Source organism: Thermobia domestica, chromosome 18 (genome assembly GCF_964235325.1).
Source record: "Thermobia domestica chromosome 18, izTheDome1.hap1.1, whole genome shotgun sequence".
NCBI classification, from domain to species: domain Eukaryota; kingdom Metazoa; phylum Arthropoda; class Insecta; order Zygentoma; family Lepismatidae; genus Thermobia; species Thermobia domestica.
Genome location: NC_137471.1, coordinates 68,525,805 through 68,553,442, shown reverse-complemented (window position 1 = coordinate 68,553,442; position 27,638 = coordinate 68,525,805). Strand labels below are relative to the sequence as shown.

At 35.5% G+C, this 27,638-nt stretch overlaps 1 protein-coding gene across 4 annotated transcripts in view; it reads right to left on the bottom strand.

The window, feature by feature from the left end:
- The window catches only part of LOC145674987 (sodium-dependent dopamine transporter-like), a 175,406-nt gene that overhangs the window by 77,731 nt on the left and 70,037 nt on the right, over positions 1-27,638 (bottom strand). For all 4 annotated transcript variants that reach the window (XM_081745323.1, XM_081745325.1, XM_081745326.1 and 1 more), the window contains exon 7: positions 22,696-22,833. In XM_081745323.1, coding sequence (XP_081601449.1) covers positions 22,696-22,833 — 138 coding nt within the window. The remainder of the gene's footprint in view (positions 1-22,695; positions 22,834-27,638) is intronic.

The following is a 27,638-nucleotide window of genomic DNA, read 5'->3' as shown; positions in this document are numbered from 1 at the left end:
ATCAACAATATCACTATTCACTTCTCGCATATGGTCATCAATAATAATCAAATGTGGTCCATCTTGAGGCTGAAAATCTTTCATTCGTGGAAGTCCTTCGTGAAATTCTACTGGAACTGGCATTGTTGCATACACGTCTTGCCATTCTGCATAATACCAATATATCTTACGAAATTTTGCATTGATCATGGTTGGGAGATGTGACAGTAATCGCTTCACAAAATACGTTTTTCCACACCCACTAGGCCCTGCGAGAATACAGGTAAATGGATGTTTCCACTGTGTATCCATGATGAACACTAACACCTTGTTTCAAAAATGATGCGTATTTAAAGCGAGTACAACAATTCTTGCACTCACTGGTGTGAAAAGGAAAAATCCGTTCATGTGTTTATTGAATAGTTGAAAACCGTTTATTTGTTAATCGAATAGTTGAAAACCGTTTATTTGTTAATCAAATAGTTAAAAACCGGATAAAGTTTAACGGTTAACCGTGAAAGCTGATCACTGTTTGATTTAAATTCTATTTGAAAATTTTTCGTTTCAAATTTGTTTTGAAATTTTTGTTTCAAAAATTTTGTTTAAAAATTTTCTTGTTTCAAAATTTTTGTTTCAAATTTTGTTTAAAAATTTTTTCGTTTCAAATTTTTTTTTGTTTGTAAATTTATTGTTTCAAAATTTTTTGTTTGAAAATTTTTCGTTTCAAATTTTTTGTTGAAAATTTTTGTTTCGAAATTTTTGTTTTAAATTTTTCGTTTCAAATTTTTGTTTTGAAAAATTTTTAGTTTCAAGATTTTTGTTTAAAAGTTTTCGTTTCAATTTTTGTTTTGATTTTTTTTTAGTTTGAAAAGTTGAAAAAAAAGTTTTAAATGCCAAGAATCTTGTTCAAAGTTTCCACCTAATTCCTAGAGAACATTGACCAGGGACCTCGTCGCGCATTAAAACCAAATCATCGATCACGTGACTGTACTACACCCGAAGGGTCCTACCAAATTGAAAGGTGATACCCATCCATACCTTATAACCTTAATTGAGTCAGTAACCGAACACGTGGTTGTACTAAACAAATTTGGTAATAGGACCACCGAAACATATTGAGGTCCTGTACTATGCTTCAATTGGACAATTTCAGTGGACCCCCATTGCCAAAATTTAAGAAGGGTGCCCATGTCTTATGATAAGAAATGAACCCCTGTAATCATAGAATCTCATCAAAGGGGATAAAATGGACCAAAAAAACAAACACGTGGTACAACGTTTATATTTTGGCAATTTTTGTACCCCTAAAAGGGAACGATGTGGACCATCCAAATTTATCATGATACATATTGAGGTCCTGAACTATAATACCAAATGTTGAAATTGGGCAATTTCCAAAATTTAAGGGGTGGACCAAGGTACCCCTCCCGGGGTGCACCAATGTACCCATGTCTTATAATAGATAATGGACCCCTATACATGACCATATAATCATATAAGGTAATAGGACCTCATCCAAGGGAATAAAATGAGCCAAAAAACCAAACATGTGGTTGTACTAAAATTTGGCAATTTTGTACCCCTAAAAGGGAACGAGGTGGACCACCCAAATTTATCATAATACATGTTAGGGTCCAATACTATAATACCCAATGTTGAAATTGGGCAATTTCCAAAATTTAAGGGGTGGGCCATGGTACCCCTCCCGGGGTGCATTAATATACCCATGTCTTATGAAAGGTAATGGACCCCTATACATGACCATATAACCATATAAGGTAATAACATCTCATCAAAGGGGATAAATTGAGCCAAAAACCAAACACGTGGTACAACGTATTGCTTACGTTTATATTTTGGCAATTTGGTACCCCTAAAAGGAAACGAGGTGGACCATCCAAATTTATCATAATACATATTAGGGTCCTGTACTATAATACCAAATGTTGAAATTGGGCAATTTCCAAAATTTAAGGGGTGGGCCAAGGTACCCTTCCCAAATTTCTCAATGGGTGCACAAATATACCCATGTCTTATGAAAGGTAATGAACCCCTGTATACGCCCATATAACTATATAAGGTAATAACACCTCATCAAAGGGGATAAATTAGGTCAAAAACCCCCGAAATTTCAATTTTTGGCAATTTTTTACCCATGAAAGGGAACGACATAGACCCCGAATACTGATAGAGGTACATACTATGGTCCTAGGCTACCATACCAAATTTTTAGATTTGGCAATTTCCAAAATTTAAGGGGGGTGGTCCTATGTACCCCTGCCAAAATTTAAGGGGTGGGCCAAGGTACCCCTGCCAAAATTTAGAGGGGGTGGTCCTAGGTACCCCTAGGTCATTGACCCCGGGCCAAGGTCATTGACCTTTGACCTATGACGTCACAAAAATTTTTGCTGACTCGGCTGGACATACGCGGACCCCTACTACTACTCCAAGTTCCAAACTTTTTGAATCCCAGCAGAGAGAAGGATTTGAACGTGCACGTATATCCGAAAAACTGTAAAATCACCATTCAGTTGTATTGATAGCGAATTAACTGTTCAGCAACCCTCCTTATCTTTTACGATTCTTTTGTTTTTAGTCTAAAAATGTGTTTTTTTTCTTTAACTACAACGAAGTTTTTTAAGATACTATTTTGTTCTGAAAGTAACATTGCATTAAGTAGCAAAACAGGAGGTGAATATTTCGAACAGCAAACTTCGAGGTGTGTTTGGAATGCTTCACTACTCCGACTCTCCTTCCTTTCAATGCTTTGTTGCCAAACTTCTTATCTTAGGAGACTTAGAAATAATCAGATGCACCTGGAAAATATGTTTGGGAAAAGTGTACAATGTCAAGGACATTGTCTATAATTTTTACTCAATTATTACTGTACCTAGGTGTTTTGCCATCGTTAATTTTAGTTTCAGAACTTTATAGTTTTTGACAAAACTTTAAAGTATTTATTTTCTGATTTAGGGATATTCCTTATTTTAAAGGTCTGTACGGGCTCGGGCAGAGCCCGCGGGCCGGACTCGGGCCTACAGAACATATATCACTTCCAGGCCCGGCCCGGGCTCGGGTTGTAACTTTTTAAATATGCAACCATATTTCTCGGGCCATTTCGCACCTAACTTTGTAAATGTATTGTACAACCATATTTAGTGCACGTTTGGACCGTTCTTTCGGGAGAACTTTTGAAGCACAATTGCAAAATTAAACTTGTAATTGCTGTAAATAAAAATACAATTTTGTGTAAATTATAAAGTTTCTGTAATTCGGGCTTATTTCCGGCTCATTTAATTATCACACGAGCTCGGGCCGGGCTCGGGCATAAATGCTAAAACACATTTCGGACTCACATTATAAATTCACTCGGGCTAAAAAATTACGGTCCGTGCAGACCTCTAACTTATTTACAACGAAATGAAACATTATTATTTTACTTTCATATTCATAATTTAACTTAAATTATTTTTTTGTTCATATATTAACTTCGAATATTTTATTGTTTATGTTTCAGATTTTATTTCTCGCATTTAATCTTTATTTTTTTTTTATTTAGGTACATGGTTCATGCAGTATCAAATCATCATCTAACGAGGGAACCTATCCAAGTGTAACTCTGACTTCGAGTCGAGACTATGGCCGTTGGATACATTGTGCCAAAAGAACATGACATGAAAAGGGATACATCCTCGATCGCAACCGTTGCGGAGATATACGCGTGAAAAGTTAGAAATTGAGCTCCATACTATACATTACAAAGTCATATTCCGGGTCAAATTTTTCGGAAACGGTCGAGTAAGGGAACTCAGCGAATACATATCAAATTAGTGTGGGGAGCACAGCACCTTTTGAGTGAAAAATTTGTGTCTCCGGGGCACTCGCTGGGTCCCAGGCGGGGTCCAACTCAAAATTTGCAAATGGAACCGCGGTGAAGTAGCATATTGTATGAAAGCTATTGTTAAATAAAAGAAGATAGAACAAATCTCAACTCTCTACGATAACTCTGTGCAAGCTGGCAACTGGTTAAAATGTCAATACAACCTACATCAGAAAATCTATGGTCACGCTTTTAAATCCGTTAAGTTGCGACAATGACAAAACAGAAAAACATGTTTAAAAGTGCAAGGTATTGAAGTAAAGCAAATTGCTCCTGCAATGGCCTCCAGTGATACTTAGAAACTCAACTATCTATGTCCAGTGTCATCATGAGCATAACCTAAGTTCAAAATCCTACGCTGTGCTTAGTGTGTGAACTATAGCAGGACATGAACTATCTTTCATAAGTGAAGCAGTGTTCATCTTACTCCCGATACAGTGGGAGATCGGCATGGTTTATAAACAAACTAGTAAAGGAGTACTAATTCATTATCACTTGTCTCCACAATATTTAACTACCATAAGCCAAGACTTTAATCAGGATCGGAGCTGAATGTTAATCTGTACTGAAGAAAGAACCTTGCAGCCCGGAAATTCAATTAACCAGGAATATGTCAGTGAAATCTGTTTGCGCTAGACTTAACTCAGTGCATAAGACACTTCACTAGCCAAAACTCAAATTCATACAATGTAAATTAAACTCATATTATTTTTCAGAGCTTTATGAAGAGTAAATTCTGCAAGTTTTGTTTCATTATGACAAATTTTATGAAGTATGTCTCTTGTCCCTTTATATATGTAAATACATGAGTTTATTCTTTTGGCTTTTAATTGTAGGCCAAAGAGCTATGGATACTGTAAGTTTGGCTCCAACCGTTTTAGTCCTTATAGGCTAGACTAAAGATCCAAAAACTTAACCGAAACCCATCCACGCCAATCGGAAGTAGTGCACAAAAGAGGTACGCCAAAATTTCATACTCCTTTTAGTACACAAACAAGATATTTATTGCTCAACTTGCACAACTGATACACTAACGATTGATACCGTTCTGGCGCTAAATAGCATTGTTGAGAGAGCTGGTGCTAAAACTGGATAGCCAAAATCTCACATTTTCTGCTGTGCACAAACATGCACAAATGATTGGGATAATTTTGGCTCCAATCGGGTGTCATTTGGTGATGGTTGGCGCCTAAATTAGATACGCCAATATCTCACACTTCATGTTGTGCTCAAACGAAAATTTTGCATGCACAAAAGTGCACAAAAGATGCAATAATGTTTGAGATTATTTTGGTACCAATAGGCGTTGGTGGAGGAGCTGTTGTATAAACCAAATACGTCAACAGCTCACACTTCTTGTTGTGTACAAACAAAACTTTTGCATCCACAGACATGCACAAACAATCCACTAACAATTCAGACCATTTTAGAGCCAATCGGCGTTGATGTGGAGCAGGTGCTGGCACTTAAAATAGGTACGCCAATATCTCAAACTTCCTGTTGTGCACAAACGAAGATTTTGCGTGTAAAAACGATGCACTAACGATTACTATCTTTTGGCGCCAATTGTCGTTGATGGGAGTTGGCGCAAAAACTAGATACGCCAATATCTCACACTTCCTGTTGTGTACAAAGAAATGTTTGCGTGTACAAAAGTGACAAACGATGTAGGCTCTACTAACTACACAGATCATTTTAAAGCCAATCTGTGGGAGTGAAGGGGGTGCTGTTTGGACAACCTGCAAATTTGTTTCTGAATACCTTAAAATTGCTTTTTGTAGAAACGTTTGAAATCATTTTGATAAAATTCGAAAGAAGTAGGGCTGTATAAACGGACGTCTTTTACATGCATAATTGCAAAATCAGCAACAAGTAGAATGTTGTTGAAATATGAAATTTACTCTAATTCTCGACTCTAGTTTGGAGGTGTTTAGCGAGAGATACCCAATAAAATCTCATAAGTCAGGCTTTAAAGTGGTTATTAAATTTTGCGTGCACAAACGATGCAGTAATGATTGAGACAATTTTGGAACCAATCGGCGGGAGTGGAGGCTACCGTTTAAACAGCCCTCCCAAATCAGTTGTTGAATACCTTAAAACTGCTTTCTGCACAAACATCAGTTTTGCGTGCACAATCGCGCGTAAAAACGCACAAACGTTTGAGACTATTTTGGTGAAATTCGGAAGAAGTGGAGAGCTCTTTAAATGGACATATGCAAAAGAAATATTATCTATGTTGCAGTGGAGTATTCCGATCAGGAAACAGATCTTGAATATTAAGACACAATTCAGCATTTTCAAATAAACACAAGGTAATATTACCATGTGTTTAACGTAGGAAACGTCATATTCATGGGTTTCGAGAGGTTTTCTTGTTTCCCCTTACATTATCATTCCATAACTTCTTTCATAATCATCCGTCTTCCTTAGCCTAAATGACGTAATCACGGGGTTAAACATTCCATTTCATTTTCACACACACTTGTCCAATACTGAGGTTGATTGATTTCCAGTAAAATCTGTAATAGTGTTCAAAATTTGCTACGCCTGTTATTTTGTGAAGTCATATCACAACAAAAGGAGAACTGAAAATTTCGAGCCTTATTTCATTACATTTCCTTTGCTATTGAGCTGCTTAAGATATTTTGAATTCTATTGAAAATTCTAGCAAACGTAGTTGCGTTCAACAAATGGTTTGCAACTTTCTAATCATGTCTTACAATTAAATTCAGCAGTTTAATATTCATTGATTTCCTACGTTCTCTATGTCTTCTATATTCCAATCCCTGGATTGCTAAAGAAAACCTCTGGCACTAATCAAACATTCTGTTTTTTCTGTTTGTATCTACATTTTCATTATTTTTTAACTTCCTCATAGTAATGTCGATAGTCTACTTGACGAAAGATGTATGCAGAAATTTATTTCCTGGGGTCCATACTCAATAAGGGAATAAATTATAATTTGTAAAATTATCCCTAAAGTAGATTAAATTTACTGAAAGTCGGAATTTTGGGCTATCCAGACCTTCTAAGTCCCCCGTGTTCGTCCTTGTATTTGACCGTCAATCCTTGTGAATGCCTTTACTCAGTACTAGGATGGAGATGGTTCTGGGACTATTCATGACACCCACTATTTACATAAAAAGTGATCATTGAATTCTGAGATGTTTCACAGTCCGTTTCAGTAGCAAAGTAAATATGACTAATATGGCAATTTATCACTTGAACACCCGGTTAACCGTTTCGTAGAATTATGGTAACCACTTTAAAAATTCCTAGTGGAAGATTTTATTTTTGCTCTAAATTATGTAAGGTGAAGGGTAAGTCTGGAATTTAACATAACCTACACTATCATTAAATTTAGTGATCCAAAAGAACATAATTTTATTTGGTCTATCGTGCACTGGCTGGTTCATTTCTGTGCAAAACGAACAGCTTCCGAATTCGTGAACCTAGAACAGCTACCACTCACTTGTTCCCTTGTCGTCTTATTTGCATATGTTTAGTTAGCAGTATGAAACCTAAGACTTCCCATATATATATTTTTTTTTTTTTTTATGAAAAAGGTGATACACTATCATGTACAACGTTATACGAAAGGAAGAACAAATTCATTTATTTCTTAGCAAATTAAAATTACATAAACAAACTTAATTGTATGATGCGCTAAATTCCACTATGTTTAATACACTGGTAGGAGGTAGGAACAGGCCAAACGCACAGCTTCCTCTACTTCTGCAGGTTTTAGAATAATTTAAATCTCACTTAGAGAGGCAAGAAAGGGAGTAACAGAGTGTGTTCGAAGTAAAAAAAAAGTCCTTCCCTAATTGAAATACATAATATTCTATTATTGTATATATGGAAATATGAATGTTCTAGATTAGGAGATATTTGTAAGAGAAAGTAGATAGAAAAATTGTAAGCTGTGCTACGCAAAAAGATACACTACCCAATGTAATCCATTTCGCTTAAATGTAGTTTGTAATACGACCAAACGAACCTTTCTTTCTATTTCGTTTATATCTAACCTATTATTAAGCAGATGTGTCCAATCTTTGGGTATAATAGTATATGTACTTCAAAAGTTTCAACCATCTCATCAAATTTTACCAAAATCCGTAAAGCGTCTTAATTTGTTTAACACTCAATCAATTGTTAAAATTGTATGTACTTAATTAAGTTTCAGGAAAATCAAGATACAACTGGAAAACCCATATAATTACACTGAATGCATAGCTAATTCTAGGTAGGAATTTCTTTTGGAAGAAAGCAATATATATATATATATATATATATATATATATATATATATATATATATATATATATATATATATATATATATATATAGAGAGAGAGAGAGAGAGAGAGAGAGAGAGAGAGAGAGAGAGAGAGAGAGAAGTGATTTGGCTACGGGCATAATTTGAAATACTCATCTACTACCTCTATAAAAATTGTTGCGGAAATACCACAGGATTCTGAAACATGAATATTTTGATAGGGCACACAACAGTTCCAAAGTGAAGTCTTGACCCGTGTAACCAAACTTATATTACGCTAATTTCGGTATCTTTTTAATTTCAATTAAACCATATATAACCTCATATTCGAAAATTAGCGTATACGTATGGGTGGGAGAGGAGAACACATCGATCGGTTCCCCCGATATTAATTTTAGTGGTTTCGTAATTCCACACTGAAATATAGAAAGGATACGTAATCTATTATCGCTACTAACAAGCAATGCTATGAATATAAATCTCTGAATAGTAGTAGTAGGATTTGAGTTCATAAAATAACACTCGTACAACCGATTTCCTTTAGAAATTCAAACAGTATATTTAAACTTTCAAGAACCCAATAATCAACATATATTTAACAATTCAACAATCAGTATTTCATTATGGTCTTCGTAATAGTGGAAAGAGAATTTCAATAGATTCAATCTTAGACTATTATCCAATTAGCAGCGTAAACTATTTGTCTCAGTACCAGCTAACTTCTTCTAATTAGTCACGCCAATTGGTAATAATGCAGGAATCTAATTCAATTTTTAAAAAAAGGTAGAAAAGCTATAGGCAAAGTGCCTAAAACTAACAAAATGGCAAACGGCCCTTTAAATGTAAGAATAACGAAGGAAGGAAAAGCATGAAACTTACGTACCTCGGTGCCTTATTAAGCCAATCCGTACTATCGAATAGAACAACTAGCCGACATGAGGTTACAGCACTCCACTTTAAACTTCATGATTACATTCGCATTTAAAACTTTAACAGAATTATACTTTGAATATCACTCGTAGATTATATGTATAATTGAAGAACCTTTTTTGATATAATAACTGAATCACAAATTATGATAATAGTAGCGAAATACAACCATTATACTTCCTCCCTCGAACGTTCCAGCACAACTATGGCCACCTATAGAGATAGCTCATCCGTCGTGCTAGTACGTCCCGCCAGAGGGCATAACCAACAAAAACAAAAGAATAGGCAAGAACGAAAAAGCTTTTTCGGTACAATATAATATAAATAATTCCTAGAGACACCTTTTCTGTAAATATTTAATTACCAGTGACATAAAATCCATAAAAACCATAGATTATATGTTACACCCGACTATGGTACAGCCCGCGGCATAAAATTTGTTACAAAAGTTCTAAGTCCAAATGAATAACAAACTCTTGCCCAGTTTTCTTGTGCATTCCCGCAATACATGTATCAATCGATTAGTTGCTTCTAGTATTTATTCCAACTCCTCCCCGTCCTCCACCTCTCCTTGTCTAAAGCAGTGTGTGTGACGTAGTACACTCTTTCCATTCAGCTGAAAAAGAAACAGGAATCAAGTTTACAACGTTATAGCTTTAAAACAGTCTTTTCCATTCGTTTGTTCTTAAATATTTTTAAGAGCCTAAATTAAAGGAAAGTCACACAATCTTCCCAGAGCTTCATAAATATCTTTAGTTTCATTCTTTTTTTTCTTTAAAGAGTGCAAGCTAGTAAGATGCTCCCTAAGAAATCTATGGAAATTGCCAAGAGCTCTAAAATATCTACGGACAGAAACGAGTTTTATTCAATGATTCATTGAATTTCTTTTCACTAAGTGCAAGCAAATGTTTCAGGGGCGTCATTTGGGCAGGACAGGAGGGTGTAATTCCCCCTCTTTTGAGCTTCATAAATACGTATTTTTTGATCAAATGTATAGTAATACACTAATAAAAAGTGAAAATCCTATTTCGCCGGAGAATCTCTTCCTCCCCCCCCCCGAATAAAGTCTAAAGGACACTGGCTTTAACAACAAACCTATAGAGCTACGATAGCACATTGCTAAAGAGCTTTCATTTGGTTTCAAGAGTCGAAGGTTTGATCTCAAGCCAGATGACTTCCTGGGTGGAGACAGAGAGGGATGATTTGTATACACAGATTTAGAATTGGGGAAAAAATGATCGGACAGCATTCGTATTATGACGAAAATTCTGATTTTGTGAAAGATAAGAAGGGAAGTTTTCGAACTGCGAGGATCACATTAGGCAGTTGTCGAATTAATGTGGAGAACTCTTTTTAGAGCATCAGATGATTACGAAAGGAGAGAAAGATCTTCAGAACTGAGGAATTAAGATTTTAAAAAATCTGATTTTGGCGACGGGTTTCGAACCACGAACTTTGTAGTTATCCAATCATGACTTTATCCATTCTGCTACGGAGAATTCTATTACTGGTTCACATACGTTTCCCTTAGCTGCGTTGAAAGCTACCTTAAGGGGATATTCCAAAAGTTGACTTGGTGGATGCGCCGTTCAGATAGGACGTAAACCTCTTGTAACTTAGTTACAATGTGCAAAATGAACTTCCTCTTCGTCAGGACACTTTTTAAAGCTTTAAAATTTGTTACTATTGTTTTAATTAAGTTACATTTGATAGAACCATCTGATAAAGTAGTGCCAAGCCCTGTGCGTCATTGTATGTTAGGTGAATGGTTAATGTGAGTTACTCCTACGTGGATGGTGCGAGCTTCCAATCAAGACCATTCTTTTTGATTATTTTATTTGAGCTACGCTCAGACTGTATATTCCACAAGTTCAATTTTGAAGTAATGTAGTCACAGCTAGTTTAATTCGAAATAATTTTCCAATATTATATTTGTTACTAAATTTACATGGCACTCCTCACTTGTTTGTAGCCCTGCATAAATGCAAAATTGTTTTAAAAGTATATTTTCCTTTCAAAGTTTTATTGTTTTTTTAATTGTCCTTCAACTTTATTTTATAATTATTTTCTATTTCTTAATTATAACATATTTTCTATTTATATTGTATTCTATGTTACACGTTTATTATTTATATATTATGTCTTACTTTTGACAATTCAGAGCAGCAGGGACATACACAGGATGCAGGCCTTTGCAATCAAGAGCTTTTGCCCCAACGAAATCACTACTTTTTTTTTTTTGTAAATTATATCTAATTTTAGAGATGATGATAGCAGGGGCGGATTCAGGGGAGTGCGTTCGGGCGATCACATCCCCCAGAATAGGGAACTTTTTATACTTTTTATTTTAAAAATAAAACATATCCTAAGTATTTTTCATCTTTGAATTACAAACGTAAATTCAAACCTAAAGTAGATAGGCCTTAATTTCTTAAGAAAGTTAATTCTACAGAAGAGCTCTTTCTCATGTTCTATTTGTTTCTTTTCGTTTCTTTCTTTCTTTCTTTTTTCTTTTCTTTTATTGCAATCCGCTCTTACCTTGATTTGACTTCGAACGACCGCCCCTCCCAAACAATCATCCTGGATCCGCCCCTGGATGATAGACATTTAGTAAAATATGCCCTCAATCGCTGAAATAAATTCCTGTCAAGCTTTCGATCGCTGAAATAAATTTCTGTCTACGGCCCTGCAAAAATTTCTGTCTACGGCCCTGCAGACGATTTTAGGGAGTGATCAGTTAGTAATGCCTCCCTGGAGCAACGACACTCCACACAAGTCGTCTCCGATAATTCAGAATGTGATTTGTGCATTATCACTTTTCACTCTCAGTGTCTTGAAACGCACCAAAAAGGAACTGTTCTGAAGTATTTACTGGTTCTCCCTATGACCCCATTTCAATATAGCCAACCTTGGACATATACACATCTCAAATATCACCTTTTATGTCAGTGATCCCGAAAACTATCCATTCGACACAAATATAGGATGTTTTTGATTCTTTATTCCTGTCACCCTCCCATTGTCAATTCGAAGCCAACCAAGGCATATTTTGGACTTACGCAGCATCCACAGTGTCACTTTTCATCTTTGCACACGAATCCTACACTAATTTCGTTCGTATTTGACTACTTTTACATGTCACCTTCACGTCTTGGTAGGGATTTTTTCAGTATCTCGCCCCCACAACTATGGAGAAATTTCAACCAACTAAGTATAATTATAAATTATCATCTGAAACACAACAGTACGGGTGATCTTTTTCGCAGAGGAATTCGTTAACTACTATTTCAATATCAATGTATTGGCTTCTTTTACTCTGCATGCTGGAGATTGCCAAAGAGCTAAACTTCATTCTGTACTATTGTGCTATGAATATAGTGGTTTAATTCACTGAATACTCGCTTAGCTGATGCTCTCGTCACAGGAAAAGTGAGATACAGTTATAAGAGAAAAACGAAACGAAATATTTAAGTTTTACGTCCCACGTTATGCCGACTACGCTAATGGAGACAGTGATTTTGAGAAACGAATGAAATCGTTTAATGAAGAAAGTGGAAGGAAAGTGGAGAAACCCGAGAAAACTTATGCACAGGTGTTTGTCCATAATAAAGTTCATTCAGCGCGAGCTGGGATCTAACCAAACTCTATGCATCATAGGTAAAGTTATAAAAGAATAGGCGTCTAAACAAATACGGAACACTACTATCAATGAGAGTTGTATAAGATTAGATTTTTATTTATTTCATTCTAAGTTGAAATTTCAATCAATCTTGATCTTCATTACTGTTCGACATCCGGACCAACCAGTATTCCCTACTAGGGTAAAGATTAATTGATCGCCAACAGAAATCCAAAATCCTCTGTATAACCCCACGTTCCATTATTCCATATACACAATTAAGAGTCCAGCGTAACCTACCAGTTAATAAGTTTTCTTCTTATTATTATTATTTTTAACACCTCAAAAATATAGGCTCATAATTGAACCACTGATTGGAAAAAGAGAATAAGTACATAAATATTTTTTTCCACTTTTAAGCTTTTCTCACCAATTGCAGTGCTACAATACAAGATTCTTCTTCTTGTCTTAGAGTTTGTCAGTTCTTTTGCTACAATTAATCAGTTATACACGTGTTGAAACAAATACAAATACGCCTCGGGAAGGTTTTTTAGCGTTTCTGAAAACTTAGGTCTGATGTACTTATTCCCTTTTGCTGGAAATAGTTGCTGCAAGGACGTGATAAATCTTTTCGGTAGACTTCACAGACTATAGCTCCTTCACAACTTCCTTTTCATCTAAGGCTAAGTAGTTACATTTTAGACATTGAGGAAAAAGTGTGAAATTAATTAAAACCCTTCAAAGTGGAGTTACGAATCTTCAATGGACCCCATTTTGCTGTTGGCCTCGCTCAACGCACTCCCGTCAGTGTTCAGGGTGCACGATGGAGTTTCTCCCTTTTAGGAATACTTTCTAAGACAGTACTAGTTTTTTTTACAGCTGTTTCAATTGAGTTGTATTTGCTAGAACTGTCGGTTAAAGGAAAGAAAAGATCCTATACTCAAACACAAATCATCTCTCTAGAAGCTCTAATGGAAAACGAAACGAATCGTCGTAAACATGTTACGTTCTTGAAGAGGAAAACAGCAAAACATTGATTGCACAAACGTATAATGGTATCATTTGCTTGCAAATTTAAAACTTATAGAAGTTGATGGCTTGTTAGGTGAGGGGTTAGTGAACAGGATTTTTGTACTGGTGGTCCAGGGTTCGAATCTCGTCCGTTCTTCTTACGTTTTGTTTCTTTAAGCTACACTGAGTTTGTTCATTCCAATTCTTTAAGCTTGAATTAAATCTAATACCAGTTAGTGAATTAAAAGTAGCTAACATTATTTTCAAATACGAGACGTTATTACATGCTTGTCACTAGCTCACAATACTCAACTTTGATATAAACTCTTGCAGCCTTCATTTAACTCATATCTTGACGTGTTTTGTTACAAAACTCATGAATCATGGCGAACAAAATTGCTTTACCAGATAATGGTGACTGCTTTGAAACCAAATGACAAGTATGAGAATTAAACGTATCATATCTGTAGTTTGGTGTGGAGAAGAAACCAAATAGCGAACGAAAGGTTTAAAAACAACCACGTTATTAATATAAACTATGCCAAAGATTATTGACTTATATGATAAAAAAAATCGAAAGAAATTTTGAAAGAACGAAAAATACTAACTTAGAATTTTGTAACTGGAGGCAAGGAAATCTAATTTAAACATACTAAAATATACCATTTAGCGCATATAGAGCGTGGATCTGTGCTCAAGGCGCTAGCTAATAATCTGGAGGTTCTCAAGTCGGAACCATGTGTGAATATTTTGTTTAAATTTAGAATTTTTGGTGATCATTAGTCGGCGATGACACACGTTTAATTGTCTTAAAGTATTTGAATATTTTGATCTTTCAATATTTGAATGATCAAATCTTCAATAATAGTAATAATAATAATAGTTATTATTATTATTATTATTATTATTATTATTATTATTATTATTATTATTATTATTATTATTAGCAAAGTAATTCAATAACACGTTAAAATCTTTAATTATTTCTCGATAACTACTCGAACTTAAGACGTCCTCGAATCTAAGTCGCACCCCGATTTCGCTGGGCTAAATTAAAGAAAAATAGTAATATGTTATGGTTTTACTATTACTAAAGCACTCTTTGATATTGGTCATTTTCGATGATTTTATGTATCCCTCTCCCCTCTCCATGTTGGGGGCACGGTATGACAAAAATTATCCCAGGCCCGAATGTCATGTACGTTGAAAATTTGATCGAAATCTGTTGGATGGTTCAAGAGTTGTTCCATTTATTTTTATATATTAATCTCCCCTTCTCTTATCCTCTCCTATGTTCTACCGTCAAAGTGAAAATATTAAAACAAAAGTTTCTAGGCCCGAACGTCGTCTATGTTGAAAATTAGATCGAGATCGGTCAGGTGGTTCAAGAGTTGTTAAGTTTTATTCATTTTTATGGATATCTCCCCTCCCCTCCTCCTACCCTACGTTCTACCATCAAAGGGATATGATAAAAACCACCCCAGGTCCGAACCGCATCTATGTTGATAATTTGATTAAGATCAGTTCGGTGGTTTATGCGTGATGAAGTCACCAAGACAGCATTTTTATTTTTATTTTTTTACATAGTCCCCCTTCTCCTCCCCTACATTGTGCCGTCAAGGCAAAAAATGAAAACATCCCAGGTCCGAACCTTATCTATATTGAATGTTTGATTGATTGGGATCAGTCGGATTGTTCAAGAGTTATTAAGTTTTATTCATTTTCATATATTTACCCTCCCCTCCTCTTCCGCAAGTTCTAATATCAAAATGAAATAACAAAAAGCTTCCCAGGTTCAAATTTCATCTATGTTCAAAATATGATTGAGAACGTTCGGGTAGTTCAAGAGTTATTCACCACCGAACATTGTCACTTTTATTTTTATACCTGTTATGTATCTTCCCCCACCTCTCCATCCTCTACGTTATTCCGTCAAAGTGAAATGATAAAATCCATCCCTCGCGTTAATCGAGACGGGGACATAGAGCCTCATTGCTGACGTCCCCATTAATCCCCCTACTCATACCCTTTAGTGTGTTTAAGTTAGTTTATTTTTGTCTTCAGTTGCAAATTTCTAAGTTATTTTTCTTTGTTTCAAACTTCTCGCATTTCTTGCATGATAATACAAGTTAATAATCTTTGACTTGTTTTATATTAATAATCTGAGTTGTTCTTAAACCTTTGGTTTGCAATTTTGTTTTGTCTGTACACCAAACTACAGATATGACAAATTTAATTCTCATACTTTACATTTGCTTTCAAAGCGGTCGCCATGAACTGCTTAAAAGCGCTTTTTCCGTCACGAAACACCCAGCAGAGGGCGTACGATATCGTCTACAGCAATGAGAGGAAACTCTGCCTTGTTACGTGACGTCACATGAAGCACGTTCCGTTCAAACACCTAAGCAAAGCTATCATTTTGCTTCTGGTGTGAAAATGGCTCACTACGAAGCTTCTGTTAAAAGTAGCGTGATTGCTTTAATTGAGCATGCGGGCATGAACTATAGCGAGGCAGGCGCGAGATATGGCGTTAACCGTGCTACAGCACGGAAGTGGTGGAGGAGATATGAGGAAACAGGAGATGTAAGACGTAAAAGAGGAAGTGGGCGACAAAGAGTTTCCTCTGCCGAAGAAGACCAGAGTGTAATTGCCCAATGCCGTGAGCACCCTTTCATGTCTGCCCGACAGTTTCGAGAGGAAACCAATTTCCCAGGCGATGTTACGACTGTCCGTCCTAGACTCAAATCCTTTGGTTTGAGATTATACAGGGCAGCTGTTAAGGAGCGACTAACAGAAGACCACATGGTTGACCTTCTGGCGTTTGCACAGTTAAATATTGCACGTGTGTGGGACGAGGTCGTTTTCACAGACGAAAAAATATTTTCCAGTGCAAACTTCGGGCCGAAGCGTGTTTACCGCCCCCCTGGAAAAAGGTACGCCTCTGAATACGTTTCCCGTTCTGGTCGACTGTTGGGCATGGATATGCAAGGCTGCAAATTTCGGAGGAATCTACAGGATTCCTGGTCGCCTAAACGCCCACAAGTATGTGGAACATCTGGATGAAACGCTTCCGGAAATAAAAGCTCATGTAGGTGACGGCATATTATATTTGCAACAGGACAATAGCTTGATACATAATTCAAATGTGGTTCAGACATGGTTGCAGAGGCAACCTGATGTCGAAATAGTTGACTGGGTTCCTCATGGAGCAGATCTGAACCCTATTGAAAATATGTGGGCCTCTGTTGCAAGAACATTGCGGGAAACCTGGTCGAACAATCCTCTATGAACATCTAATGATCTTTGGGAGCGTGTTGAAGATGCGTGGTCGATCTGTTGCACCCAACGCTATATCTCTCGCCTGGTGGATTCAATGCCACGGCGCATGGCAGCTGTAATCGAGTCCCAAGGGGACTATACACACTATTAATAAATGCTCGCCCACAACACCATCAGCCCTCTCGAGGGCTACCTAATTCGACCCACTTATTAACAAAATTTTATGAAATACATTACGTGACACCAGTGAATGTAAGTGTCCCAGTATGTTCTGCATTAATAAAGAGGCTAACGTGCGAGACTTGGTGGCCGAGTGGTATTATGCTTGCTATGTAAACCAAAATCGCCTGTAACAGTGATTCGAATCTAGTGAAGAAGACCCCTACTTTTTATCACCAGGGATATTTGCAATACGCCTTCTGCTATGTTCGCCTTCGTACGGTCTATTATATGACACATAATGTGGACCGCCATAAGTTTTTACTTAGTAAACAATTTATAAATATATGAACAAATACCTAGGTATATTAGAGTAACAATGGAATATAGTACTTTCGTCCGACTGACGTCGCTCTGCAAATATTCATTGTATTACACCGAAAGATGAATTAAATAAAGACTGGAAAATTTGATATAAAAATTGATACGTAATAAGTTAAAGACAAAATATGTAATTATAATCTCATATTTGAAACTAATTTCGACTACAATTAATTCTCTACCTGCTTTCATAAATAATCCAAACCAAACTTCGAGATTTGGAATGCACAAACTAAGTGTAGCTAAGAGAAAAAAGTAACAAGAGCAGAGATTCGAACCCACGACCACCAGCGTAAGAATTCCTTTTACTAACCCTTCATCTATCAAACCATGACGTGAACATGACTTTTGTAAGTTATAAATTTGTATCCAAGAAACACCATTAAGCGTATGTGCAACTACTGCTTTGCTCTTTTTCTCTTCAAAAGCGTAACATGTTTAGGACGATTCGTTTCGTTTTCCATTAGAGTTTCGAAAGAGATTATTTGTGTTTGAGTGTAGGATCTTTAGTTTCCTTTAACCGACACTTCTAGCAAATACAACTTAATTCTCCCAGCAGTTAAAAAAAACTCGTACTGCCTTAGAAAGTATTCCTAAAAGCAGAAGCTGCATCATGCATCCTGAACAGTGAGATAACTAACGGCAGTGCGTTGAGGGAGCCCAGAGTAAAACGGGGCCCATTGAAAATTCGTAATTCCACTATTTTTCCTCGATGTCTAAAATGAGACTACATTAGCCTTACATGAAAAAGAAGCTGTGGAGGGGACTGCGAAGTCTAACGATTTATCACGTCCTTGCAGCAACAACTTTAAGTTTTCGAACAGTAATGAAGAACAAGATTGATTGAAATTTTGACTTAGAATGAAATAACTAAAAATCTAATCTTATATAACTCTCATTGATAGTAGTGTTCCGTATTTGTTTAGACGCCTATTCTTTTATAACTTTACCTATAGTGCATTGGGTCCTTGCTTCGATCCCAGCTCACGCCGAATGAACTTTATTATGGACAAACACTGTGTGCATGAGTGTCCTCGGGTTTCTCCCGTTTCCTCCCACTTTTTTCATTAAACAATTTCATTTATTTCTCACCATTACTCTCTCCATTAGCATAGTCGGCATAATCGTGGGACATAAAAATTAAATATTTCATTTCATTTTTCTTTTATAACTGTATATCACTTTTTGTGACGAGAGCAACATCTAAGCGAGTATTCAGTAAATTAAACCACTAAAACCTATATTCATTGCACAATAGTGCAGATGAAGTTTAGCCCTTTGGCAATCTTCAGCATGCAGAGCAAAAAAAGCCAATACATTGATATTGAAACAGTAGTTAACGAATTCCTCTGCGAAAAAGATCACCCGTACTGTTGTGTTTCAGATGATAATTTATAATTATACTTAGTTGGTTGAAATTTCTCCATAGTTGTGGGGGCGAGATACTGAAAAAATCCCTACCAAGACGTGAAGGTGACATGTAAAAGTAGTCAAATACGAACGAAATTAGTGTCGAATTCATATGCAAAGATGAAAAGTGACACTGTGGATGCTGCGTAAGTCCAAAATATGCCTTGGTTGGCTTCGAGTTGACAATGGGAGGGTGACAGGAATAAAGAATCGAAAATATCCTATATTTGTGTCGAATGGATAGTTTTCGGGATCACTGACATAAAAAGTGATATTTCAGATGTGTATATGTCCAAGGTTGGCTATATTGAAATGGGGTCATAGGGAGAACCAGTAAATACTTCAGAACAGTTTCTTTTTGGTGCGTTTCAAGACACTGAGAGTGAAAAGTGATAATGTACAAATCACATTCTAAATTATCGGAGACATGACTTCTGGGGAAGTGTCGTTGCTCCATGGAGGACTGATCACTCCCTAAAATCGTCACTGTTTTGCAGGGCCGTAGACAGAAATTTATTTCAGCGATCGAAAGCTTGACAGGAATTTATTTCAGCGATTGAGGGCATATTTTACTAAAATGTCTATCATCCAGGGGCAGATCCAGGATGATTGTTTGGGAGGGGCGGTCGTTCGAAGTCAAATCAAGGTAAGAGCGGATTGCAAAAAAAGAAAAGAAAAAAGAAAGAAAGAAAGAAACGAAAAGAAAGAAAAGAAACAAATAGAACATGAGAAAGAGCTCTTCTGTAGAATTAACTTTCTTAAGAAAGTAAGGCCTATCTACCTTAGGTTTCAATTTACGTTTATAATACAAAGATGAAAAATACTTAGGATATGTTTTATTTTTAAAATAAAAAGTATAAAAAGTTCCCTATTCTGGGGGATGCGATCACCCCAAACACACTCCCCTGGATCCGCCCCTGCTATCACCATCTATAAAATTAGATATATGTACAAACAAAAAAGTAGTGATTTCGTGGGGGCAAAAGCTCTTGATTGCAAAGGCCTGCATCCTGTGTATGTCCCTGCTGCTCTGAATTGTCAAAAGCTCCTCTTCAAAGGTAAGACATAAAATGTAAATAATAAACGTGTAACATAGAATAGAATATAAATAGAAAAAATGTTATAATTAAGAAATAGAAAATAATTATAAAACAAATTTGAAGGACAATTTAAGAAAAATCAATAATACTTGAAAGTAAAATAAATTTTTAAAACAATTTTGCATTTACGCAGGGCTACAAACAAGTGAGGAGTGCCATGTAAATTTAGTAACAAATATAATATTGGAAAATTATTTCGAATTAAACTAGCTGTGACTACATTACTTCAAAATTGAACTTGTGGAATATACAGTCTGAGCGTAGCTCAAATAAAATAATCAATAAGAATGGTCTTGATTGGAAGCTCGGACCATCCACGTAGGAGTAATTTACATTAACCATTCACCTAACAGACAATGACGCACAGGGCTTGGCACTACTTTATCAGATGGTTCTATCAAATGTAACTTAATTAAAACAATAGTAACAAATTTTAAAGCTTTAAAAAGTGTCCTGACGAAGAGGAAGTTCATTTTGCACATTGTAACTAAGTTACAAGAGGTTTACGTCCTATCTGAACGGCGCTTCCACCGAGTCAACTTTTGGAATATCCCCTTAAGGTAGCTTTCAACGCAGCTAAGGGAAACGTATGTGAACCAGTAATAGAATTCTAAGTAGCAGAATGGATAAAGTCATGGTTCGATAACCACAAAGTTCGTGGTTAGGAACCCGTCACCGAAATCAGGTTTTTTAAAATCTTAATTCCTCAGTTCTGAAGATCTTTCTCTCCTTTCGTAATAATCTAATGCTCTAAAAAGAGTTCTCCACATTAATTTGACAACTGCCTAATGTGATCCTCGCAATTCGAAAACTTCCCTTCTTATCTTTCACAAAATCAGAATATTCGTCATAATACGAATGCTGTCCAATCATTTTTTGCCCAATTCTAAATCTGTGTATACAAATCATCCCTCTCTGTCTCCATACTTGAATCCCTCTCTCTCTCTCTCTCAATGTCACCCAGGAAGTCATCTGGCTTGAGATCAAACCTTCGACTCTTGAAACCAAATGTAAGCTCTTTAGCAATGTGCTATCGTAGGTCTATAGGTTTGTTGTTAAAACCAGTGTCTTTTAGACTTTATTCGGGGGGGGAGGAAGAGATTCTCCGGCGAAAAGCTCAAGAGAGGGGGAATTACACCCTCCTGTCCTGCCCAAATGACGCCCCTGAAACATTTGCTTGCACTTAGTGAAAAGAAATTCAATGAATCATTGAATAAAACTCATTTCTGTCCGTAGATATTTTAGAGCTCTTGGCAATTTCCATAGATTTCTTAGGGAGCATCTTACTAGCTTGCACTCTTTAAAGAAAGAAAAGAATGAAACTAAAGATTTTTATGAAGCTCTGGGAAGATTGTGTGACTTTCCTTTAATTTAGGCTCTTAAAAATATTTCAGAACAAACGAATGGAAAAGACTGTTTTAAAGCTATAACGTTGTAAACTTGATTCCTGTTTCTTTTTCAGCTGAATGGAAAGAGTGTACTACGTCACACACACTGCTTTAGACAAGGAGAGGTGGAGGACGGGGAGGAGTTGGAATAAATACTAGAAGCAACTAATCGATTGATATATGTATTGCGGGAATGCATAAGAAAACTGGGCAAGAGTTTGTTATTCATTTGGACTTAGAATTTTTTTAACAAATTTTATGCCGCGGACTGTACATTCCATCGTATTGTAGCTATGGACTTTTAAAGTCCTTTTTTTTTTGTTTGTTTGTTTTTGGCAGCCTATAGCTCCGAAATGACGGATGTCTGCACCCAGGTTGGTCTATATTTTTATTTTATCTTCGTGTCAGGAATCACCTCCCAAACGTTGTCGGTGTTGTTTTGAAACACCCTATACATACTTTCATCCGATGCCTCTGAGTGAAAAATCTGTATAAAGCTCAGTCAAACTTGATCAAATATAGGGTACAAGTTCACGATCTTCCATTGCGAAGTATGAGTACTTACCATCCATATACTACGCTTGCAGGCACTATTCTTTATCTCTGTCCTTATCGTGACGGGGAAAATAGCCCCACTCCTAAAGTTCACATTAAATATTCAATAATCAATCAATTCTTCTTCTTCTTCCTTTAATCTAATGTTATTAAGGGGAGAAATTTGTTAAAATTTTGTTGTAAGCCTTATATCTGGAGAGCTACGTAAATCCGAACTATCACGTAACTCAGTATGATGTCCTTATTCCGAAAAAAAAAAAAAAAACAACGAAAACTCCATTTAGAGGCTGTTCAAAAATTTTGTGGTCCCTGATCTAAAAATGTATTAAAAGATCCAATATATTTCAATCAATTTTTTCTTGTAGGCCTTATATCTGGAGAACTACATATAGTGTAGCCAAACCCAAACTATCACTTAAATCAGTATGATGTGGTTATTCCGGAAAAGAAAAACTGAAAATTCGATTTAGGGGCTGTTCAAAAAATTTTGTAAGCCCTGATCCAAAAATTAATTATAGGTCAAGGTCGCAATATTTTGAGGTGTTTTTTTATATATAATTCCTAAAATTCTTGGCCAAGATCGCAACCTTTTGATTCTTTTTTTTTTTTTTTTTTTTTTATCATTCTTATAATTCTTGTTTTTAATGCATTCTACATAAAGTTTAGAAACTACCATACCTCCTCATATTACTGAAGTAAAGTAGAAAAGAAATATTGTTACTCACATTGTAATCCAAGAAAACTTTTCCTTCTATCGCAAAGTAAGTAGCTAAACTAGATTTCAGGTCGGACATTTTAATAAGTGCTATGGTACTTGCAAGCAAAAATATTCCAATGACGGCTAACATGAAATACGAAGCAAACTAAAAATTAAAAAAAAAAAAGAAAACAAAGATAATTAGATCAAGATGAAGAAATACAGCAATACGTACTAAATTCTCAATTTCTAAATGAAATGAAATGAAATTTGCGGTGTTTGTTCTTGTACCCTGAACGCTAATGGGGATGTTGATAAATGCAATTACGTAATTATAAAATATTTGATAAAATGAAAGGTAAGAGGAAAACCATGGAACACCTGTTGATCACCATAGTATATAGGCTACTAGCGTGCTTTTCTTTCTTGTTTTAAGCCATGCATATAATTGTAGGTTTTCAATGACAGGGTGAGGCAAAAAGAAGTTAACATGTTAACATTAAATGGAGGTTTACTCACATGAAATTACAAGGTAACGGTTTGGTTACATTGTTTCAATTTGTCACCCATTCTGCTCAATGAACTTACGGAATCTGTCCACTGTTGATTGTATATCACTCTGGCTGCAGGGATAGCAGCGATGACCTGAGAGATGTGGTGCTTCAGGCAGTACCGTAGTCCTAAAATTTTCAGAGGGTACACGCTATTTTGTGATCATTTATGATAGTCATAGCAGACATAGAACGCATTTTTTAATGAATAATGTAAAAAATGTATTAATTCAATTAAAATATGAAGGATCCTGCCAATTGTTAGGAGCGAAGGTGCACCCCATCCGGTCCAGGCCGTGTATTTTTCTTGTACGATGCTTGAGGAATGAAGAACCTCCATCTAGGCAGATATTTTGCTTCATTCCTCAATGGAATATTGGCACGCCATGGTTTAATCTGCATAGCAAAAACAAAAAGAACACCCATTTAATGTTAACATCTTTTTGCCCCAACCTGTATATTTTTCAATAATGATTCTACGGGTAGGTCAAAACGATATTGTGGATTTCCATTACTAATTATTATATTTAAATTACACGTAAATAAACAGAGATTATATACAGTGCACAGATTGAACAGCCAAAAAAGTTTCTTTCTGTCATATTATAAATATTCAAAGTGCGATCCACGTTATTACACGATACTCATCTAGTCCATAATTAAGTTCGTGCCAAACTCTTCTTAGCATGTCAAGCACAACTTTGGCTAAGGTTGCAGTGATGCACTTACGCAATTCACTCAATATTATATTATGTTGTGGCACAAAAACACAATACTTGTACTAGATTATATAATAAGTTTTGTTACGCGATAATTATAATGGCATTCGCTTCTTGTATTTGGTACAACCATAATAAATCCATTTTGTTATCCATATTAATATATATTTATAGTAACAACAGTGGCTAAGTTCCATTTTGTTTCTAAGCAAAAATTGCACATTTGGCATTCTAAAACATTTTGATTCAGACAATAATAATATTCAAGTTTATTTAGAGAAGTTTCAACATATATGTAAGACTGCTGGTATCAAAGCTGAAAACAACGTGTGCCCACTGATAGCAGTAATTGAAACTACACCATACGAAGATCTTCGCAATTTTAACACGGCCTATGAATCCAGATCAAAAGTCTTTCAAAGAATTGAAGACCGTATAACACAAGTACGACACGAAGATCAACATAACAGCGGAGAGAGATAAGTTTTACATTTCATATGAAACTGAAGGTCAGCCCTTTGTGGACTATCTCAGCAGGTTGTGGAAACAATTAGCCTTTTGCGATTATGCAAGTTTATCTCATCAAATGATGCGTGATCAAATTGTAGTTGGAGTTAGTAACGATGCTGCATAACGCCAGTTATTATTGGATGATGATGATCTTGCATTACAATTGGCAATGAATATAATTTCGGCCATCAAAAGAACAGCAAATGAGTTATCTTTACTCAAAGAATAAATAGGTCTGGATGAGAAATTTCATTATTGAATAAAGGCAAATTAGGTCAGCCTAAAACATCACAAAACACTAACAATACAGGTATGTCAATTGGTGCATCAAACGGAAAGTGTCGATTTCGTGAGCGTATTTACAAAATGAACTAATGTCCGGCTAAGGACAAGCGATGTCTGAGATGTAAATTTAAGAATTTTGCTCCCACGTGTTTAGATTAGATTAGATAGATGAGATAGACATTATTGATAAAATGCAAGAATACAACGAGGAAGGTATTCAACAATTATTCCCATTATTGACTGCTTCGGTAATGTATCATTCCCTACATCAAACAAAGGCGAAGTGCAGCTTATTATGAAAACGTCTCTTGTCCATTTTTTTAAATCGAAATATCAATATACACGGAAGCATCGAATAATTATTTACATCTTTACATTTATATTTCTGGTCAAAACGTCCCAGAACGCAGAGAAAAATGAATTTGAAATATGCACTTTTATTCAAAACGTCTCTTGTCCACTGCAAAATGGCGGACACCTTACAGCACTAAAGTTTCGAAGCAAAACGTTCTATGTCCATTCCCACTTGAACACGATTCTTGCTGTTTTATTTCAAACTGTCTCTTGTTCATGGATTTTCCTCAGCAATTACTTGACACTCATTAATTATTGCTTTCTAGAACATTTAATGGATATTTAAGTCCACAAACTAGTTGGTTGGTATCTTTGGCTCAACCGAGATAATTGACAAAAAATTTGTGCGATAACCTTATATTTTATGGTGATTACATTGTTGAGGTCATATCAGCCATATTGTTTCACTTATTTCTTAGTAAAATTGGTGCTTGAAGTTTGAAAGCACTTAGAAAAGTGATTTGTCAGACGTCTGTGGAGTATCGCAGTTCATTTTCATAGACATGAGTGGTAATCAAGATGAAAATAATTTCAGATTTTCATTATTTTGTATCAAATTGTCTCTTGTCCGATAGATTTGCTTTCAAAACGTCCCTTGTCCATTTTTTAGTTCCAAAATGTCTCTTGTCCAAATTAAATACCTTTATTATTCATTACTTGTGTCCTGAATAATGGAGTTTGTTTATAAAATAAGGCAATAATGGTTTAAAGAATTTCTACACCAAATCTTACAATATTTAATAACCTTTTAAGATAATTATTTTTTTTCGATTTGCCAAAATTTTTGTTGGATGGACAAGGGATGTTTTGATAATAAGCTCCACATAATGATTACGAAGAGAAGAGGGAGAGAAACAGATGAATTGGGATAGTGAGCTGAATGTCCATGATTTGTGGGACAGATTTAAGATAGAACAAAAAGAAATAACGCAATTGTATTCCTAATTAATTGTTTAATGAAAGTTAGGTATCTACAAAGTAACGCAGATGTGTCAATTATAAGTTTTTTTGTTTTTTGTTTTTTTTTTAAAAAAAAGGTGAAAGTTAGATCTGTATGCAATTAGAAGTTGTTAAAAAGAAAGGAATGATTTCATTGGTTCATAAAAATGACCTCCTCTCATTTTGTGAAATGTGTATGCTGTGGCATTTAAATTTTATTTTATAATGTGTCTGATGAAGCCAATAATACAATGACGAAACCAGCACTACTATTCACTGAAAGTGATTTGCTTATGTCATTTGCTTATTTGACCGACTTCAGAGATTGGCTGGTCAGGACTGCCCTGGATAGTTTAATGGTTAACATATCAGCACTCTAAACTTGAGACCTGGGTTCAATTCTCAGCCCAGCTTGCATTTTTTACACTTTGTATATCTTGATTCCGTTTTTATTTGATTTTCAGTTTAGAGTACCTTTCAGCAGCAAGGCTATAGGAGACATAAACCTACAGCTTAACATGGAATCCGAAACACACGAAAGTTTCCGCCGGGAATCGAAACCGAGTCTCCCAAACCAACTCTGTATATCTGTACGATATATTTTTACTATGTGGAATACAAATAAATATTGCCAGGCTATATAAAATATTATAGGTATTATCGAATCATTATACTTGATTGTTTTCACACATTTTTAAATAAAGTTATTGGTTAAAAGTAGTTGAGTTTCATTACGTTTCGCTGACTAGTATTTAATCTTTTATTTATTTGCTTCAAATATTTCCTAACTTAATCTTTCTATTTGTGACTTTAATATATGAGAATAAGTCAATAAGAAACTGCAATATTTTTAGTCGTCTAATGAATCACTCCATTAATAATATAATTGGGCGTCGCAGAAGGACCCATCCCGCTGCGAGAAGAAACAGAGAAAATTGTGCCCGATGCACCATAAGGAATTGAGAAATTTGTGGAGAAGTAAGATGGAAATACGTATATCACAGCTAAACAAAACTTTCATGCCAGTGGCGTACACAAAAATTAGTTAAGGGGGATCACTCAAACACACATACGCAGTGGCGGCGGTTGGACGTTAAAAGTGGGGGGGAGCAAGACATGATCTTAACAATTGTATATCAATGTTAGATTTCCTGGTTGTTTCTAACAATGGTTGATGAAAGGTTGCATAACTAACAGGATACTATCTTTTTTCACTTAAAATGCCGTATAACGTATTTCTGTTTTATTAAGTAAATTCGTAAGAGGAATACAGGTAGGTACCTAGCCCTTTATACTCTTAAACAACGAAAGTACAAGAAGAGATTTGATTCCTTGCTCATGAATATCTTACAATTCTGTCTTGAAAATTGTGTGATCAGATTATTTAATAACAAATTTGCAAAACAAATAAATAGAAAGGATAATATTAATCATAGTAACGAATAATGACTTATTTTGCAAAAGTTATATTAAAACTGGGAATTAATGAACAACTTATACTTTTAATTCCACACATGCCATTAAATGAATGTTTTTACTCTTAGAAAATGAAATACAGTAAGTACTGCAAGCATATGCTATGACATGCAATTGCAATATTAACTGCTTTGAAT